The sequence below is a fragment of the Telmatherina bonti genome, assembly GCF_933228915.1.
Source record: "Telmatherina bonti genome assembly, chromosome: 2".
In the NCBI taxonomy this organism is placed as follows: Eukaryota; Metazoa; Chordata; class Actinopteri; order Atheriniformes; family Telmatherinidae; genus Telmatherina; species Telmatherina bonti.
Window position 1 is genome coordinate 16,084,003 of NC_136620.1, and position 20,221 is coordinate 16,104,223.

The following is a 20,221-nucleotide window of genomic DNA, read 5'->3' on the forward strand; positions in this document are numbered from 1 at the left end:
AACCCTCATTGTAGCACTCTGGCCGGATGGACTGAAGACGGAAGTCACGTTGCTGGTAGGTGTGTTAGCTAAACGAGGTTACAGCGCTGCTTTCAAATGACAAAATGCTATTTTAAAAGCTTCTACACAGAATTCCGGCCCCTTTTCCTAAATATTTGACACCAGTTGTCGACAGTTTTCTGTCATCTGTAAGTGACTTAAAAAATAATCTGTGCGGTGAGCTACAGGCTAACAGTTAGCACTCACAGGACAACTGTAGTGTCACTGACCCAAACCTGTGCTGGCCAGTCGAGATGACATGTTTTGTCCTAATTGAAATATTTTTTTTAAAACAAATTATTGTTCTATCATATTTATCTGGACTTCTGCTTTATTGTTAGGCTACATTTATCTTTCAGTGTCACAGAAGAACAAATCAGTCCTGACAATGTAAATCTCACCTTGATACACTAGACTTGCAAACTTTATTAGGGTCCGAGCCATACGAAGTATGGCAAGGCCCTTTTGTTTTCCAAATGTTTATTATTCTCGTTCTAAGCACAACTCGCTCAATTTTGACCCCCTTAGACCCCGTGAAAAGTTGCGAAACTTGGCACACACCTCACGTCCGGTGAAAATTTCGATAATCTGGCGTTTGTATGCACGTCAATTAAAAAATGCCTCGACGGCGCCCCCTAGAAACGCCAAAAATGGCCTCTAGAATGGGGTAAAAAAAAAAAAAAAATTAGTTTAACGTAGGACGACGAAATTCAGTACACATGTCTATCACATCAAGACAAGTAAAAAAAAGTCATTGAAACGCCTGTTGTCATGGCAACAGGCTGTCCGCCATCTTGGCGTTTACGACCATATTTTTGCCCGTTTTTGTCAATTTGGGCGCGTCGCATTTGAACGAACTAGTCTGAGGGGATTCATGCTATTGGCTCCACATTCGCCATGGAGCTTCGTGACAAGATGGGGACAAAAAGTTATTCAAATCTTTTTGATAGGAGAAAGCGTGTTACCGTGGCAACCCATGGAAAAAAGCATTCTCGCCATGAAACAGGGTTCACTCATATCTTCGCAGAAATAAAGCCGATCGGAACCAAAATTCAAATAATTCATCTTTTAAAACTTTTTTGGGGGGGGGGGGGGGGGGGGCAATCGTCTACTTTGAGGTAGGGCTACGAAATTCACCACACATGTGTATCAACCCTAGACAAGCATAAAACTCAATTAAGCACCTGTTACCATGGCAACGGTGTGTCCGCCATCTTGAAAAAAATACTCCTCGCCATGAAACATGGTTCACTCATATCTTCGCAGAAATAGATCCCATTGGAACCAAAATTCCAATAATTCATATTTGGTAGGTACTTAACGTATTGTAATATGAATTGTGTGTGTGTGTGGGGGGGGGGGGGGGGGGGGGCCCTAGGGGCCCGATTGTCTACTTTGACCTAGGGCTACGAAATTTGGCACACATGTATAAGTAACCAAGACGAGCAAAAGACTCAATTAACCACCTGTTACCATGGCAACGGTGTGTTCGCCATCTTGAAAAAAATGCTCGCCATGAAACATGGTTCACTCATATCTTCGCAGAAATACATCCGATTGGAACCAAAATTCCAATAATTCATATTTGGTAGGTCCTTAACGCATTGTAATATGTATTGTTTGGGGGGGGGGGGCACAGTTTGGGGGGGCCCCTAGGGGCCCGATCGTCTACTTTGAGGTAGGGCTACGAAATTCACCACACATGTGTATCAACCCTAGACAAGCAAAAAACTCAATTAAGCACCTGTTACCATGGCAACGGTGTGTCCGCCATCTTGAAAAAAATACTCCTCGCCATGAAACACGGTTCACTCATATCTTCGCAGAAATAGATCCCATTGGAACCAAAATTCCAATAATTCATATTTGGTAGGTCCTTAACGCATTGTAATATGTATTGTGTGTGTGTGTGTGTGGGGGGGGGGGCCCTAGGGGCCCGATTGTCTACTTTGACTTCGGGCTACGAAATTCACCACACATGTGTATCAACCCTAGACAAGCAAAAAACTCAATTAACAACCTGTTACCATGGCAACGGAGTGTCCGCCATCTTGGAAAAAAAACCTTCTCGCCATTAAACACGGTTTGCTTATATCTTCGCACAAATTCATGCGATGTGCACCAAAACTGTAAATATTAATATTTGGTAGGTCCTTAACACATTATAGAATGTATTGTGGGGGGGGCACTTTTTGGGGGTGGCCCCTAGCGGCCCGATTGTCTACTTAGACCTAGGGCTACGAAATTCGGTACACATGTGTAACAACCCAAGGCGAGTAAAAAAGTGCATTGACCACTTGTTACCATGGCAACGGGGTGTCCGCCATCTTGGCGTTTATGCCCATTTATTACTGTATGTGCATTGTTTTTTAACAAACTAGTTTTGGATTCATGCCTTTTACCTCACATCCACCCGGAAGCTTTGTGGCGAGTTCGGGTGGAGGTTTCGGCATGAGGCGAAGACCCGATGGATGCCGCTTGCGGCTTTAATTATCGTTGTTGTTTATGTAGTATTGTAGAACTGAAAGGAAATTAAATCTGTCAACTTCATACTATGAAATGTATGACAGTATCAAGTCAATGTCCTCTGTGACTTTTATTTATTTTTAACATTTAAATTAATAGTTGTCTTAAAACTGCATGATTTTATTGTTATTGATGAAAAACAGGTTTCATTCTGAATCCAATATCAATATTAGCTTTTGAGAAAATGCGCTAGTGTAATCAGTATTAATGGCCAAATGTAAATCCAGCTTTTCCCATTTATTTGAAGTCCTATAAGTTTCTGCTGCAATGAGAAGCATGTTGATGTTAGCTGAAGCTATGGAGACTGTAATGGTACCGTTTCATTGCTGTTCTGAATTATTAAAGACTGGAGGTCTTTTGAGGTTTTCACCTTTTCTTTGACAAAAGATCCAAATGAAGAAAACTGACCTCATTTTATTCAAATTGATGTCTCAAAGCTCAGGTTGAATAATAACTCATGATATTTATTGCTGTAGAGCTTTTTGTCTCATGAGCTGTTGTTGGCATGCAGCTTATTGACATTCATGTCCTCTTTAGCTGCAGATTATTAGGAAAAAATTAGATATGCAACATTAATTATGGTATGGCTTGAAGTTATTAAACAAATGGTTTAATATGAAGAGTCAATGTCAGCTATTATGGCAGCAACTGTGTTTTAATATCTCAGTTAGCTATAGAACATGAAAAACAGGACAACTTCTGACTTTAATGGAAATGTTTTGAATAGATCTGTAGCTATTTCATGTCACAGCATATTTGCAATAGTAATACTGCATGTTAATATTTAAATTGTATAAAATTTACTAAATACTGTGCAGCTATATATCTTTCTTAATATTTAAAAGGTACCTTCATGATAGTATACAAAGAAAAAACATATTATGAGGGACACATTCCATACCGAGAAGACGACATCAGAAAAATATTATTAAAAGGGCATGGTGGGGGCGCAGATTTGGAAAAGAGTGGTACATATAAATAGCCCAAAAATCTAGAAAAAAAAACCATTTAGATTTTACAGCATTTTTTACGAAATGCTTGTCATAACTTAAGTGTCTACAATAAGCCAAAACCCATTTAAAATCTGTCTCATCATAATCCTAATGGTAGGTTTTAATTCAGCATTGAGACACTGCATTGATCGGTGAAAGATAGTTTTTGGTCCAGCCAGCTTTGTTAGTGTTTATTCAGCATCGGGTTTGTTGAAACTGGAAAACATCTCACACCTGAAGGTTGGGGGGCAAAGAACATGGCATATAATGAGGTGATATTAACATTATATTCATAAAATGAAACTGCTAAGTAATGTGAGGAGTTAGCTGGACCACACTTTTTAGTACTGCCTTCTGGCCAACTTTGGTAATATTTTTGTAAAAAGAACATTTTCAAGACAAATTGCGGTGGGTTTGGTGTGGTGTCACTGACACGAGTATTCATCTGCAACCAAATCTGCAGCTCATTTTCTTCTAAGCTATTTTATGTTAGCAGCCCCCCATCACTGATTTGTGACAGTAATTATTTTAGGGTTACTTGTTTCAGGATATTCTAATTTCACTGAAGTTTTCTTCACACTAGAATGCCAAAATCTTATGTTCACTGTTTTGAAATTTACATATTCACTCTAACTTTGTTAAATAAAATCATAAGCCGTGCTGGCTTTTGCTAAAACAAATGAGTATTCATTAAAACTAATTTTGATATTCAGTATGTAAATAAAAGAGGAAATATGATCATTTCTACCTATCTCAGGCCCACTGCATAGGATTTATTTATCGACACCTCATTATCCGCACATGCATACAGACACACCCCCAATCCCTTGTTGCATAGCACAACTCTAGAAGTATATCTTCTATCTCCTTAACCAACAAGTTCCTCCCTGTGCCACAAAGCAGGGGCCTCTGTTGGAGAGAATGTGGTAACTGAATGGCTAAGTATTTCCATGTCTGTTGGACCTGCCCAAAAATCCAGCTATACTGGCGGGCAGTTTCTAATGAGAGATACTAATGGGGTTGAAATTAGAGTACTCTTTTGTTACCTTGTATTGTGGCCAATCACCTAAAACACACAAAGACAGTTAGTTTTTGAAGATACTTTTGGTGAGTAGCAGGAAAACTATAACCTGAAAATAGTACAATGTCCCATGATGTTTGGAGAAAACCGTATCGAGATTTTAAATGAAGCCCTCATGATAACCTAATGTTCTTTGTTCATCATTTCAAATACATTAATAAAAGAAGTAAAAACAAAACAAAAAAGTTTCATCGGGTAAAAAAAAAAAAAAAAGAACTGGTATCAGTTCTTCCAGGAGACCAACTCCTTTTGAACCAGTTTCTTCAGGACTGTCTCACTAACAGTGTTTCTGTAATTTGATGGTTTAAGGAGAAACTGTGCAAGGCTTCTTTTCTTTATGCAGTCACTCATAAATGTAGAAATTGTCAATGTGTAGTTCTCAGTAACATGTTGTCTGTTAAATGGGCAGTGATCATGTTAGATTGTTTTTGTTAGTCTAGATGATCAGTGTTGGACATGTTCTGGTGACAGATGTAGGAAATGATAAGACAGCTAGTGTGTTTGTTATGATGTTTCATTTGACGTGCGGGTTAAGTTTAGGGTTATGTGGTGGTGATTACTGGGGCGTATCTACAGAGACTAGACTGGTAGCTCTTAGCAGAGTTTGGCAGCCACCACTGCTACCATCTTTTATTTCATGCTTGTCTGGGCGTGCAGCATGGAAAGCAAAGTGGACAAAAAAACTCCAAACAAACTCGGGGTGTTGTTCTCCTGATATCCAGATGACAAAGTTGCTGGATAATGCTGGACATCTAGTCCATGTGATCATCTTCAGTGTCAAATGAGTTAAACTGCTAGACCTGTAAAGTATGAGAGGCTATGTTAGGGAACGATTCCTCTTCCTGCTGCTGTCTGGAATGAGAATGATATGAACAGACATCTGTGTTTCTGACAGAGGTTGAATGACCTTCTGTCCCCTCACATTAGCACCCTCTGATTCTGGTGGTCTCCTGTTATTCTTTTCACCTGTCCAGGTTATTCATGGCTCAGCAGATGACGGCAGGCCGACGCTACCTGCGAGCTTTCGTCAGTGGATTCTTTGTCGCCGTTCCAGTCACAGTTACTGTCCTCGATCGATTGGCTTATGTGGCGCGTGTGGAAGGAGCCTCAATGCAGGTGAGATATTATGTAGCAGATTCACCATGAGAGAAACCATCAGGTCCACAGCAGAGGAAGCTGCAGTTTCTCAGGTCTACCTGAACAAATGTCTGAGAAATGTTTAAAGTCAGAGCATCTTCAGTCGTGAGCTTTAGTTTGTTCTGGAGATGATCTAGAATGACCCGTCCATGTATGACATGTTACAGCAGCTGGGATAGGCTTCACACACCCTCCAACCTTGAATATTATCTATCTATCTATCTATCTATCTGTCTATCTGTCTATCTATCTATCTATCTGTCTATCTATCTGTCTATCTGTCTGTCTGTCAGTCAGTCATAATGTGTGTATATATATATATATATATATATATATATATATATATATATATATATATATATATATATATATATATATATATATATATATATATATATATATATACACACACACCTAAGGTATGGAACCAGTGCTTATTTGACTTAATGTTGCTTTCTATCAAGTGAATAAATAAACTCTATTAAGTGAATAAACTCTATTGCTGTGTGTTTTATTTCTAGCCCTTTCTGAACCCAGAAGGAGGATCGGAGTGTGATGTGGTTTTATTGAACCGGTGGAGTGTGAGGAACTATCAGGTCCAACGAGGTGACATTGTCTCTGTTATGTGAGTTCTCCAAAAAAAAAAAATTTCTTCTCATGTTAAGGTAATCTGCATGTCTTCTCATCTCAGAATCAGGAATTTTATTCAAGTCTTTCTTGAAGTTGTATCCATCATATTTTAGAATAGAAACCTTTCAGTCCAGACTGACTTTTGTCTGGTAATGGGTCTCATTTTAAATGAGAATCTCTGTCAATGTTGCTCTGTAAAGCAACATTGACAGACTTTGTCATTTGAAATGTGTGTCAGTGATTATGATTGTGGGATTTTTGGTTGCTAGCTTTACTTGCAGGAGTTGAACTGCTTCATTTATTTTCTTGAAGGGCTTCCACTCTGGTCTCTGGCTCTGGATGTTTCTGACAGTTGTTCTCCATTAGCATCAGATCTCACAGTGACACATCAGAGCTGAGCTGCAGGGAAGCTTCTTCTGGAGTTTCTTTCTTCTTGTTGGTTTTAAACGGGTTTCACCTGCTGGTGTAAGAAACTCATTTCTATCAGCCAAATGACTGAAAATGAGAAAATCATGATCCATCCCCAGCAGGGAAAAAAGATCTAGATTTAAACTAGTGGTGGTGGATAACATGCTTTCTTTAACGGGAGAACATGATCTTAGAAGGAAATCCATAAAGTATGATGTGATGGTGGGCAGGTAGCTAAAAGAAAAAAACCCCCACAAACCTGAGAAACATAATAAATCCACTTTGTTCCACATAATAATAGTGAAACAGGCCTGTACCTGTTTTTGATGTGATTGTTGTTTTAAGCTTTAATATGGAACACTTATCAATGTTTTTGAAGTGTGATCATTTCTCAGATTGACTGAACTCTCAGTGGGGCTTAAATGTGCCGTACTGTGGACTTTATCTCAATCTGAAACCGTTCTATAATAACTCAATTAAATTTTGGCGTCCTGATTTGGTCAAATCAGACCTTAGTTTCAGTGCATTTGCTTCTCTTTTGCCCCCCCCCTGAGAGCACTCCTCCAGGATCTGCTACATCTGAAGGGCCGAGACAGACACAGAGACAGAGGCAGAATGGAGGGGGAGCCACTAGGGCTGTGACGATTCAATTCCAATTTCTTTTGGGTACCGATTTGATTTAAATGCGTTTCTTATGATTCTTTGATATTGCTGATTTTTGTAGACAAAAAGAAAAGAAAAAATGTACAAAACTTCTTTTTTGCCCGTCATTTTTCTTGATTTTAATTCAGAAAAATTAACACAGTTGCCAGACTATCATTCTGCTGCTATAATGACCAAGAAGACAAGTAAAAAAGATCAATAAAAACAATCAAAATGACTAAATTTTACATTGCGTTATTTTTATTTATCGAAAATTTTATTTATTTATGGTTTTTTTTTTTACAAAAATATATTTTTTGCCTTTTTTTATATCCATATGCTTTGTTTCTTCAGGTCCCCCCGAAATCCCAAGCAGAAGATCATCAAACGTGTCATTGGCCTGGAGGGAGATTTCATACGGTAGGACGTATCTTCATTTTCCTGATTTATCAGCTGAACCATCTTAACTTTGTAGCACTATTGCTAACATGTAAAATATTAACGTATCTGTCGATTGATGTGTTGTTAAGAGGAAATAAAGGTTAAATGTTTAATTTGCCATCAGCTGATATCAGGTCAGATTAATGGTCTCTATGGTAAGGTTAACTCACTAATAACCAGGGGCCTCATGTACCAATACATTGTATACATTAACATATACGCACTGTTACACACACACACACACACACACACACACACACACATTGGAATATGCAAAAAAAACAACTTTGCGTGGATCTATGCGCTCTGCCACAAAAATGTTCAACTTGTCATGGGAATGTACGTACCCCATGCAAACTCGTCCCTTAAATACCGTGTTTGTAGTGAATGTTGGATCAAGAAAGCAATTAGTTACACTTAAAGCTTGAAATGCTTTATTACCAATTAAGACATTGTTTATCGTGCAACATTCTTGCTTATAAAGTGCTGTTAATTAGGCTACATAAAGCTGTAATTACATCCCTATTTAACATAAAAGAGGAACATATATAACAAAGTGCCATATGGTCACAACATAGGTATTGCACAATCAAAAAACTTAGTTAATGAGACACTGTGTGATGTAGGCCTCGTGTCCATAGCAACAGGAAATCAAGGAGATCTGTTAGTGTGGAGTGTGCAACAATGAACTTTTAAAATATAAACTAAATAGATTAAAAGTTACATGAAGTTCTCAAAGTTAATCTATGTAGAACATAGCGTTTTCTCTGAACATTTATTTGTTAACTCTTTATCATTTCTTTAAATTGACATATATATAATCATACATTTAAATAGGCTAAGACGACTGCATGATAAATGAATCATCATTTATTCAACTTTAAAAACTCAGCATCCTAAACAATCAATCAAACCACAATAGTCTACTAAAGCAGGCTCTGCCAAAGCTCTGACATCTTGTGGTAAAAGCACAACCAGAAAGGACTTGGATCAGTCATGACATGATGCCCCATACTGGATCAGTCTCAGTAGATGATGGAGAAGGGAACAAGAACTGGGACACCAATGCTCTTGTCTTCTGCGTTCTTACATGCCTGCAGTGTTGCTCTTATGATGCCTGATGTGTAATGTCAGACTGCCCACTGCGTGCTGCTGGAAAACACTACTCGACACATTTTACTATTTGTCTTGGAATCATCTCCAGCTGGTATGTTTTTTAAAGGCACGAGTGTTGTGTCAGCACCGCTCTGTCTCAAGGAAACTGTGACAGCAACACACACAGGCAGCAAGAGGTGTTGAGGGCAGGGGGTTGCTGTTTAGATCCCGTCACAACAACTTTGCAGGCCTCAGTATCTCCTGTGTTTTATTTAGCTCGTTATTGGTAAATGTAGTGTTGATTTGTCTGTGACAGATATGTATTGGACATTTATGAAAACACAAAACAAACGATTGTCCAAACGATACATATATTAACACTTAAGCAAATTTTGTGAAATTATACGTCAAGGAACATATATGCATACTGGTATTTTAGTATCACTACTGGTACTATATTTTTATGTTTATTCCAACTTTTCCTCCATCTGTTTTAATGTGTAAATTTGATGCTTTGTATAAAAAAAAAAAAAAAAGTCCCAACATGCTTGATCTGTTTTCTTGTTTATTTTTACTCAAATAAAAAGTTTAATTGCCAAAAAAAAAAAAAAAAAGGTATAGAAAGAAAAATGAATCCTGATTTGTGTCTGTAAACTCTACACTCCTCTTTGCATGTGGACAGGACTCTAGGCTACAGGAACCTCTATGTTAAAGTCCCTGATGGCCACTTCTGGATTGAGGGGGATCATCACGGACACAGTCTGGACAGCAACAGCTTTGGACCGGTAGGGACTCGTTCCCTTGCTGCTAAAATATAGCCATGTCTAAAGTGTAGAGATGGTTGTGTGTGAAAATCCCAGAAAAATGGCAGAATTTTTTTATATGGCTCTTTCAGGAATGAGTTGCTTTACAAACATTCATCACTGCAGTATTTTCCTATTAGGTGAGCAGGGAATTTTTTGATTGCGACCAATCAGCTGGGATTTAGTTGGTTTTAAACTCATTTAGATTTAATACAAAAGCAGTACAGTGAGGACAGTCAGGACACTTTCAGTCACCTGTGGCTCAAATAAAAGTAAATGGTCATTTAACTGAAACCATACGATACAAATGCTCAACTCTCCAAGGATGTCATCCATCTCCAGTTCTATTTGCAATTATATATAATCTTCAGCAGTTTCATACATGACTGGTCATGCCCAGCAAGACCCACTGGAACCAGTGAGTCCACAACTGGGTGCTAAATTTTACTAGAAATCTATAAATATGTCTAAAATATGTCTATTTTGTGGCAAAAGCAAGATGGTAACATGAAACAGGCGATGCTGCCACCATCATCTGTTTTATCATCAGCTTTGATCATGGTAATCTTTCTAGACCTTCAATTGCAGATGACAAGGTCATTCATTATAAATCATCTTTATTTTGCAGCTGCATTAAAATCACTACACACAGATCAATCCATCAGATCAGAAACTAAACTTTTTATTTTGGTATAATTGAACTTGTTGTACTCTTCATGCAGGATTGTACAGATGACTGCATGTTCTACTTCATTCTCCAGTTGTTCATCATGGTAGGACATCTGTAACGTGGACACATTTAGACACGATGTCTCCTCTGTCCTCAGGTGTCCGTGGGACTTCTCCACGGCCGGGCCTCTCACATCATCTGGCCACCAAATCGTTGGCAGCGGATCAAACCATCCCTCCCTCTGAACAGAGGACCACTAGACTCTGATGAAGAGGAGGAGGGATGAAGAGACATAACACATTGGACCTCCTTGTGGTATAAGACTCATGAGAAGATCAGCTGAATATGGATTATTATGCTGCTTTTATAGAAATTCTGCTGCTCTCAGATTTTAAGTCCAGTTGGACATTATCAGATTTCTTGTCATTTTTACCGCCAAGCGGCTTCGGTCACTTTGCAATGATCCGCCCGCCCCGTTTGTTTGGTTTTCTGGGCCCCACATTACTTTTTTCTTTGGTAAAGTGTAAAAGCACTTTTATTTTTACAAGGTCTTATCCTGAGCTAAAAACCTGAATCTTCTGTCTTCAGTCTCACTCATTTCTGGCTGATTCTGTCTCTGAACATATTTGTAACTGCCTTTAAAATGGTATCAAGTTAATTTCTAATGTCAGTCAGATCCTGATATTGAAACTTGAACTTTTCCTAGACTGCAGCACACAACAAGTACCAAGCACCAGTAAGCAACAAAATGTAAATAAATCATCTGATTTGCATTTGTTGACCTGGTTCTATTTACAGTAAACATTTGAGTTTTTCACTGTTTTATTAGCTGATCTTAAATCTGACAGAAAGGTTAAAGTCGAGGCAGCAAAGATCTGAAATTATAACTGGGTGCTGAAAATAAGCTGAAATTATAACATGGTTGGTGTAAAAATATAGTCACAGCAGATAAATCATGGGAGATTATTCACCAACCTCAAAGTAAAGTTGAATAAACCCTAAATCTAGCATCATTTCCAGGACCTGACGTCGTCAGAATATTCTGGGATTCATGATGGATCAGTGTGAACAAAGAAGATGACTGAAAATCAGAACCAAATGGTTTTCACATCTAAACACCACAGAACTAAAAACAGTGACGAAAGCGATGGGGTTTTTGTATTTCAAAAAGCATCTGCATCACAGACAGATGTTGGAAATAACCTGCTGTGTTGTCACTCTGTGTCATTTGTCTCTGTTGTCCTCATACAAGGTATCAGAGACTTGTCCTTTACTAAATATTCTCAGTGGGTAGATGAGCCTGCAGAACCAGCATCAGGTTGTATGAAGAAAGACCCGTCGCCAGCATGAATCCCCTGCAGGAGCAACTGTTTTACTCTCAGACACACTGAGTTGTCAGATGTAGTTGTGTTCCTGACTCCAACATCCATCATGATGTATGTGGACATTTGAAGAAACGGGGGAAGATATAGTTCCAGCCTTTCTGATCAGCTAGTTCATTTCTCTGAGATTAATTAATGACTGCATAAAAACAACCTGCAGAGCAATAAACTCAAGACACTTCTGACCGAATGTCCATCTCGGCTAGTAAAGACTGTTTTCGTTGGAATTCTGTTTCTTATAATAAATACAGAAGACTCATCAGGTTGTGCACACTGTTGTCTTTTTGCTTTTCTGCCACTAGGGGCAGTATTTGTCTTTATATGAAAGGATTAAACAGCGAGGAGCTGTGCATTAGACTGTTATAATGCATGATGCAGAGAACACAACGTCACGCAGCTTACTTGTTATACACTGCCTGGGTGAAAAAAAAATCGCCACTTGGATTTAACTATGATTTAACCATGAATTAACTTCCAGATGGACAATAACTGCATGGGCGATTATCTTTTCAATTGGCTACAAGTTATTTAACCCCAACTGATTCAGTGAGGAGTTGTTGAAAGACAGATCCAATGGCTGTTGAAAAGATGTTACTCTGTTTAGGAGGGGAGAAATTATTGGCATGAATCAAGTAGGAAAACATGAGGAAATTGCTGAAACAAATAAAATTTGGTTGAGAACCATCCAATGCATAAATAAAGCTGGAAGGATGATGAACCTTTAGGAGAAGAAATGTGATCAAGAAAAAACTTGCTTGATGCTGATCGGTGATCACTTCCATTTTTGGTGAAGTTGACTTGAAAAACAGGAGTAGAACCCACAGCTATGTTTAATAGAGATAGAACATTTCCACATGCACAGTAGAGATTGGGACTGAATTGCTGTGTAGCCCTAGGAAAACCACTAATCATTGAGAAAACCAAAGAAAAAGGCTTCAGTTTGGGTTTGAGTATAAAGCTTGGACTCTGGAGAAATGGAAGAATGAGGGCAGCATCAGGGTAAGAGAGGGGCAGATGAAGTGGTCCACCCATCATGCCTATGGAATACTGTTCAAGCCTGCGGGAACAGCCTAAGGTCTGGGGTTGCTGCAGTAGGTCAGGTCTAAGTTTAAAAACATGTGTCCAAAGAATGAGGTCAGCTGATACCTGAATATACTGAATAAGCAGGTTATTCCATCAATAAATTAGTTTTCTTCTCTGATGGCCTGGGCATATTGCAAGGTGACAATGGCAGGATTCATGGAGCTGAAACTGAAAGAGTAGTTCATGGAGCACAAGGAATGACCTCCCAAACTCTGTCCAATCTGCAGTCCTTATCTACTTTCAAGAGCAAGCTAAAGACTAAGCCCTTCGTGGAGCATATCCGCACTTAGTTCAACTCCTCTATTGATCTGCCGAGTTGTAGAAGGTGGTCCAGTTCTTTGCAAAAAACCAGTACTGAATAAGCTGCGCCCAAGACAATATTGTGTGATCTATTGTTTCTTGTATTTTATCAAAGGGACTATTGATGGTAGGGAAGAGAACATAATAAATTTACACCACCTACAGCACTACATGGCGACACCTGCGTCCAATTGGAGCTGCAGCAGTTTGACTAGCACTTATCTATGATGTCATTTACAGTATAATTACATGCTTATGTTGTTCTCACTCTCAGATGTAAGTCACTTTGGATAAAAGCGTGTGCTAAATGACTATAGAACAGAGCAAGACATTTTCACATATGGATTGTGTGTAAGTTAACCCCATTGAATGTGGTGGAGCAGGCTTGGCACCATGGTTGAAATCCCCCATCATCAATACAAGATGTTAGTGAAAGACGAATCTAACAATGGATGGAAATAAGTTGTATGACATTGCAGAAGCTTATTAAAACAATCTCACTTAAAACGCTGCCTTAATCAAAGCTAACGGTGGTCCAATGAAGATTTAGTGTTCGTTGACTTTTCCCTTGGTGTGGGCTTTTTGGGGAGCAAAGGATTCATTCATTCATTATCCTAACCGCTTAATCCAATGGAAGGTCAATGGGTACTCCGGCTTCCTCCCACTCCACAATTGCTTAACTGATCACTTTTCAGGTTCATTCATTCATTCATTTTCCAAACCGCTTAATCCAATTTAGGGTTGCGGGGAAATGGAGCCTATCCCAGCATTCTTTGGGCAAAAGGCAGGGTACACCATGGACAGCTCGCCAGTCCATCGCAGGGCAGGGAGCTAAGCAGTACATTTATATTCATGGAAATGTAGTTCACAGTGTTGAAGATGGCAGTAGAGAACCAGAATGTGAAAAGTCACCCAGAACTAAACAAACCCTGAGAAGCAGAGCGGTCTGTTTTCCTCCTGGCCTGTAGGGGGCAGAAGAGACGCGAGTCACGAGACACCGGAAGTAGAAGTTGGAGGTACATTGAAAACATAGAAGTTTGTTGGTTTTTTTTTTTCCAAAGCTTTAACTTAGAAGTTTGTGCTAGAGGTGTAGATGTTTCCCTTACGCGTTAATCTGATGGAAACACTTTATCCCATGGTCGGGTTGGCGGTGTCCGGATGAACCTCTTCTACGTCGGGTTAAATGGAGTCTAAACCGGCCGTTTCCCTGACCGCTGGTCCTCCTTATGGTCACATCATCTGCAGCGAGAAATGGAGGAATTCTTCTCTTATTCAAGGTTTAAAAGGTATTTACGATTTATATATATATATATATATATATATATATATATATATATATATATAATACAGTTGTGCTCATATGTATTTATACCCTTTCATTATATTTCATTATACCCTTTCATTAAAGAAAATTTACAACAGTCACTCAAATAACTGGATACTTAAATAGGAACAATAACTAAAAATTTGCAAAAATATCATTTATTGATATAAGACACCGTTTATTTTTTAAAAACAAACAAATTGGTCCTGGACAAATTAGAGCACTTTTCTGTTGAACAGTGGGATAAAATTCCTGTAAACAGATGCAGAAGTCTGACTGAGAAGAACAGAAAACACCTGACTGTAGCGGAAACATTAAAGGATTGTGCAACAAAATCATAGTTTGAGTGATGTAATATGTAATAATTTCTTTTTTTTTTTTTCTTTCAAAAAATATTTCTATTGAACCAGAATTAGAAAATAATGTAATGATTTTCACAAATTTTTTTTAAATTTATTATTACTTGAGTCAATTTTAGCCTTTTTACAGGCAGCTGTTTTTTCCTTCTTTAATGAAAAGGTATTAATAAATATGAGCACAACTAATATATATATATATATATATATATATATATATATATATATATATATATATATATATATATATATATATGGATAAATAGACCTGTTTGGAAAACTTTTATAAACCTGGAATAGTTGAGGGGGAATTACTGGGAGTGGAACTGCATTAGTTTGTGAGTTTAAACATGGACTCTCTAAAGAGCGTGCATCATCCTTTTTTATTTTTCATTTATTTATTTTTTCTTAAATAAAATAAAAATTCTATTTGAGTGGTTATAATGCAGCAAACTGAAGGAGAAATGAATGCTGTGAAGTCCTGGAGTGAAACAGTTTGGTTCATGTAACTCACTGAAACTATGTCAGGGTTTTGGGTTCGATGGCATTGCAATCTGAAGCAGTGTCAGATCAGCTTTGAGATGAGGAACATCTGATTGGTGGCATTTTATGAATAACGGTTAAATCCTTTCCCAATATCTCTCAAAAAATAAACCTTTTTTTTCTTGTCTAAACTGTATGTTGTTTCAGATGTTTAATCAACTTGCTCTTTAAAAAAAAAAACCATTTTCTTCAAAGCTGTTCAGGAGACTGAAATTACAAATGAATACTTCCCTAAACCAGCATAATTTTTTCATGTAGGTGGAGATGTGAAGATCCTCTTTGAAAATGAACTCGGTGTGGTAGATTTCGTCCTTCCCAACAAAAGCAGTGTCCTGTATGTGTCTGAGTGTGACGTCGTAGCAGGAAGCAGCTACAAGAGGAAGCTGGTTCGCTACCGTAATGTATGAAGCCAGACCAGCCAGATCTATGATAGCTTCTCTGTGCTCTTCTCCGTGGTCTGAAACTATTTTCTCTCTTGTGTTTTCAGGTCAGTAGCAGCTTCCTGCAGCTGGTGTTAGTTGAGAGGACCAGACTCAGTGAGCACTACTTCTCAGCTGTGCAGACTTTTGTTGCATTGGAATTGGGTCTTTCTCTGTTGCCAGTTAGCGGACAGACTGAGGCCTCACAGCTCATCACTCAAATTGTAAGTACCTCAGTTGAGTCAGCCTGATGGTCGTTGTATGAATTAGAATTCAGTCATCCAGGGTCAGAGAAAGTCACTGTCTTGAGTGTATATATCTCAATCAGTCTGGACACAGAGCAGAGGTGATCACCTCCTGGTCTGACTGCAGCTTGAAGCTGTATTCTACTACCACGCTTTTAGTGTGATCTTTTCAATAGGGGAGGGGCTTACAAAACAGCTGCTGTGGTTAACAGAGAAGAGTAAATAACAAGTGTTTTCACATTACTTACCAAATGTCTTCAATAACACCAGAAAAAGTTGATAGATTTGTTGAGTCGCTGTTTTTAGTAGCATCTAAAATTGGTAAGACAGTAGATCTCGAGGGCCAGACTTGGACACCTTTGGACTAAGCCGTACAGAAAATTCATTTATGTCGTGTTAGAGAACACGGTGGAGTAGACTAAACTTGTCAGAGTCACCAGAGAGAAAATCTGAATGCTGCTTTAGGTGATAATGGAGGCTTATCTTTTATGTAAAGAAAAAAATAGCATTAAAGATAAAATAGCAGGAAAAAGCTCAACTGACCATAATTCTCTGATCGGCTTTGCAAGCAGACCAATAACAGAGTAGCCTTTAGGAGAATGCTGATGCAAGGATTCATGGGAAAATACAGCAAAATGGACCTTTCTGTGCTTTTGGTTCCAGTTGTAAATGTGTGATTTATGTGTTTCACTGTCTGTGTTTCCTGTTGCATTCACAGCGTTTCTTTATTTTTTTTTTGGGGGGGGGGGCATTTATGGTGTTGCATCTAAAGTGTTGTGTTTGTGAGTTTGCAGGTTTTGTTGTGTTTAGAAAGTGTTGCATTGCAAAGCTTTGTATTCACCGTGTTGCATTTAAAGCATCCAAGTAGATGTGATGGTTCTTAAAGGAACAGATGATGATTTTGTTCCTCTTTCTGTTGCCAGGTTCATGGGGAGGCCAGAGAGAAGCCTTTCAGAAGGAAGAGTATATGCCGGCTACTGGACCCACTGGTCTTGGCTCTGGTGCAGCTGATTCCTGGGGTGGGCAGGGTCAAAGGTCAGGCACTGCTGCAGAGCTTCTCCACTATCCAGCAGCTCTGCAATGCATCTGTCGCTGAGCTGGAGACTGTTGTGGGTCAAGCCAGTGCTCAGCAGATCTACGTCTTCTTTCACCAGAACACTGCCTAGCCCAGTGGTCAGACTGGTATCCAGTGACAACTGGCCTGGGCAGTGTTCTAGTGAAACCAGAGCAGACTGGACTCTTTTCAGTGATGTTTTCAGTGCTCAGGATCAGCACTGTAGTTTTAATGTTCAGTTTATAAGACATCAGATTTATTTTAATATTCAGTTGTGTATATTTGATGTTAATAAGATGAGCGACCTAAAATCTGGATGTGTTTGTGTTACGGAGTCAACATTTCAGAAAAGGTGTGATTAAAGAATAAAACTCTGATCAAACATGTATAAATGGAACTGGAGAAAAAAACACCAATGTATATTTTCTTGGATCAAAAAGGTCGAAAGTCTCCAATCCTGGTCTTCAAGGCCCACTTATTGCAGGCATTGGATGTTTCCTTGCTGCAATACACAGGATTCAAATTGAATGGATCTAAAAAAAAAAAAAACACTGTAAAATTCGGCTGTGAAGCCATATTTTGAGTCAGGTGTGTGGCAGCAGGGAAACATTGAAAGTCTGCAGGACAGTGGGTCTTGAAGGTTGGAGTTGGGGCTCTGGATTTTGTTTTGTAAAGGAATATAAACATAAAATGAATCTCATTGTCATGGTGATCCAAAAATATCAAGAAATCTTCTGAGATCATGAATTTTTCTTTTACATATTAATCATGGACGTCCTCCGGATTATTTCATATTTCAGTCCAACCATTGGTGCAAAAATCCATTGGATGGTTTAGATCCACATTACTGACAAAGTGTCTTTTTGCACTTTAATGTTTAAATTAATTTTATTTACACTACTCACACAAAGTTAGATATATTTCTGATTAACCTAAAATTTACTATAACCTTTACAGGTCAACTTTGACTTTGCCTAAACTTCTAAAAGCACAACTGCTTCGTGTTCAAAATGGAGAGTTAATGTACTATGTCTCATCAATGTGTTGTGAAATTCGGTGCAATTTTCACCCCAGTTGAAAATTGTAACAACCACAATAAGAAAATAAATGTGGATGGGAGGTATTAGAATCCAATTTTATTCTAATTACTAGGTTGAACCTTATTTTGGCAAGGTAGGGGTCTCGCTTCAGGTGGGCAGACAGTTTTGTTAAACAGCCTGTTAAAAAGGCGCTATAGTGCAACCAGTCTCCCTAGTTGGTTAAACCAGCGAGTAGTGGTTGGGGTGGAGGCGGCTCCACTGAGAAACAATGTTTACGCCACACTATCAGTGCAATCTGCACCCATTCAGCAGTACTGGGAGGAAAATGTTTGAGGGGTGATGGATCCCCAAGAATAAACTTGGCAGAAAAGACTGTGTTGCTGTCTGTCTGATTTAACAAATGTAGAAATCTCAGTTTAAAAGTCTTGGATTTTAGACCAGCTCCAAGTCATATGGATTAAAGTGTCCATCTCAGTCTGACATGTCCAACACTCACCTGTCTGTTAAGTCTCCATTGTGTAATCTGTGTGATGGCCAATAAATTCTTTGTCTAAAGACTTGTTTTTTCATGTTCGATAAAGTCAAATTCCATTCCTGATCCGCAAAGACTATTAAGGTTAGTTTCCCAGGCAGATCTTAGGGTTTGGAGTCCTTTATCTGTCCATTTTAAGAGCATTGAATAATACTTCGACTTCCCGGCCCCCACCAGAGATATTCATAATGTAAGTAAGACAGTTTATAGATAAAGGGCGTGTAGAGTGAGACTGAAAAGTCTGGAGCAGTAAAAGTCAAACCCCGTTGATCTTGAGCATTAAGTTGTTTTATCAAGCCGTGGTTGTGTGGAATGGATTGCCAGGATTTCTGTTCCTGGAAAATAATACAAAAAATTTTCAAAAGAAACTTAAACTATTTTTGTTTACAATACAGACATGATAATGACCTAGTGTAGATAATGAAGTATGTTTAGTTTATTAGAGCTATTTTGTGAATAATTAGTAATGGTTTCTCTTTGGGTTTTTTTTCCTCTTTTTTTTTTTTTATTGAGGTTTTGTATTCTGTTTTGTTTGTATGTTTATGTGCGATTGTGGGTGTGCATGATGTATAAAACTGTTTATATAAATTGTAATGTAATATAGAGGAGACTCCAGGAAGAATAGCTACTGATATTTCAGTGGCTAATAGGGATCTTAATAAATTAAATGAAATGAAACGGCAAAGCCACTTTCTTCCAAATATCGTGCAAAAATGACAGAATGAGGTGGGGTTTTGCCTTTGATGATGGTAATATTTATTAAAAGGAGTGATGTACACAGAGCTCTCTAAAGACCACGCAACAGAGGCGCTTGTTCCAGAGAGAGAGCTAAGTAAAGCATGTGTTTTAGGCTGAAGGCATCATGGTAAAGTCTGAGGCTTGGACCCCAAGTCTCCCTAATTCTATTGGCTGATGCAACTTTTTAAGCTTTATTTTGGTATGTTTATCATTCCATCCCAAGTGGGTGCATAGTTTACGAAACTGATGAAAATTTTTTGTCGGGATCTTTAGTGAAAGTGTTTGTCTTTTGAAGCAAAGTTCATTTTGATAATATTAACCTTCTCCCAAACAGAGAGAAACAGAGGGGGCCATCAAGCAATATTAGATATTAATTTATCCAGTAGGGGTTCAAAATAAACATTAACTAAATCATGCAGTAAATGGGGAAATGAAATGCCCAGATATTTTATACCTGACCATGGCCAATTAAAATTTACTGATTGAAACAAGGTTTTAAGGTTGTCAAGCAGAGTGCTTCGGTCTTGGACCAGTTGACTATATACCCAGAAAAACAGATTAATAGTTAAAAAGAGCAGAAAGGGGACATTCTGACTGCATTACAAGGACTTGGGCATCATCCAGACAAAGCATTTGTTTGTGGTTACTACTCTGAATTCAGAGGAGGAGAAAGACAGGGTCCCAGCAAATTGCACCTGACAGTATCTTCAATACTTTAGCGCAGAGCAAGGGGCTCAACAG

The 20,221-nt window shown here is 38.5% G+C and overlaps 2 protein-coding genes across 2 annotated transcripts; both read left to right on the forward strand.

Annotated features, from left to right (window-relative positions):
• The first annotated feature begins 23 nt into the window (after nucleotides 1-23).
• immp2l (inner mitochondrial membrane peptidase subunit 2) lies at nucleotides 24-12,099 on the forward strand. Its single transcript, XM_079247334.1, has 6 exons — nucleotides 24-55; nucleotides 5,613-5,754; nucleotides 6,297-6,400; nucleotides 7,810-7,875; nucleotides 9,674-9,776; nucleotides 10,622-12,099. Exons 2-6 carry the CDS (start codon nucleotides 5,620-5,622, stop codon nucleotides 10,748-10,750), a joined length of 537 nt encoding a protein of 178 aa, XP_079103460.1. The 5' UTR covers nucleotides 24-55; nucleotides 5,613-5,619; the 3' UTR covers nucleotides 10,751-12,099.
• A 2,145-nt stretch (nucleotides 12,100-14,244) lies between these two features.
• faap24 (FA core complex associated protein 24) lies at nucleotides 14,245-18,764 on the forward strand. Its single transcript, XM_079248856.1, has 4 exons — nucleotides 14,245-14,515; nucleotides 15,711-15,853; nucleotides 15,940-16,095; nucleotides 17,040-18,764. Exons 1-4 carry the CDS (start codon nucleotides 14,413-14,415, stop codon nucleotides 17,280-17,282), a joined length of 645 nt encoding a protein of 214 aa, XP_079104982.1. The 5' UTR covers nucleotides 14,245-14,412; the 3' UTR covers nucleotides 17,283-18,764.
• The last annotated feature ends 1,457 nt before the right edge of the window (nucleotides 18,765-20,221 follow it).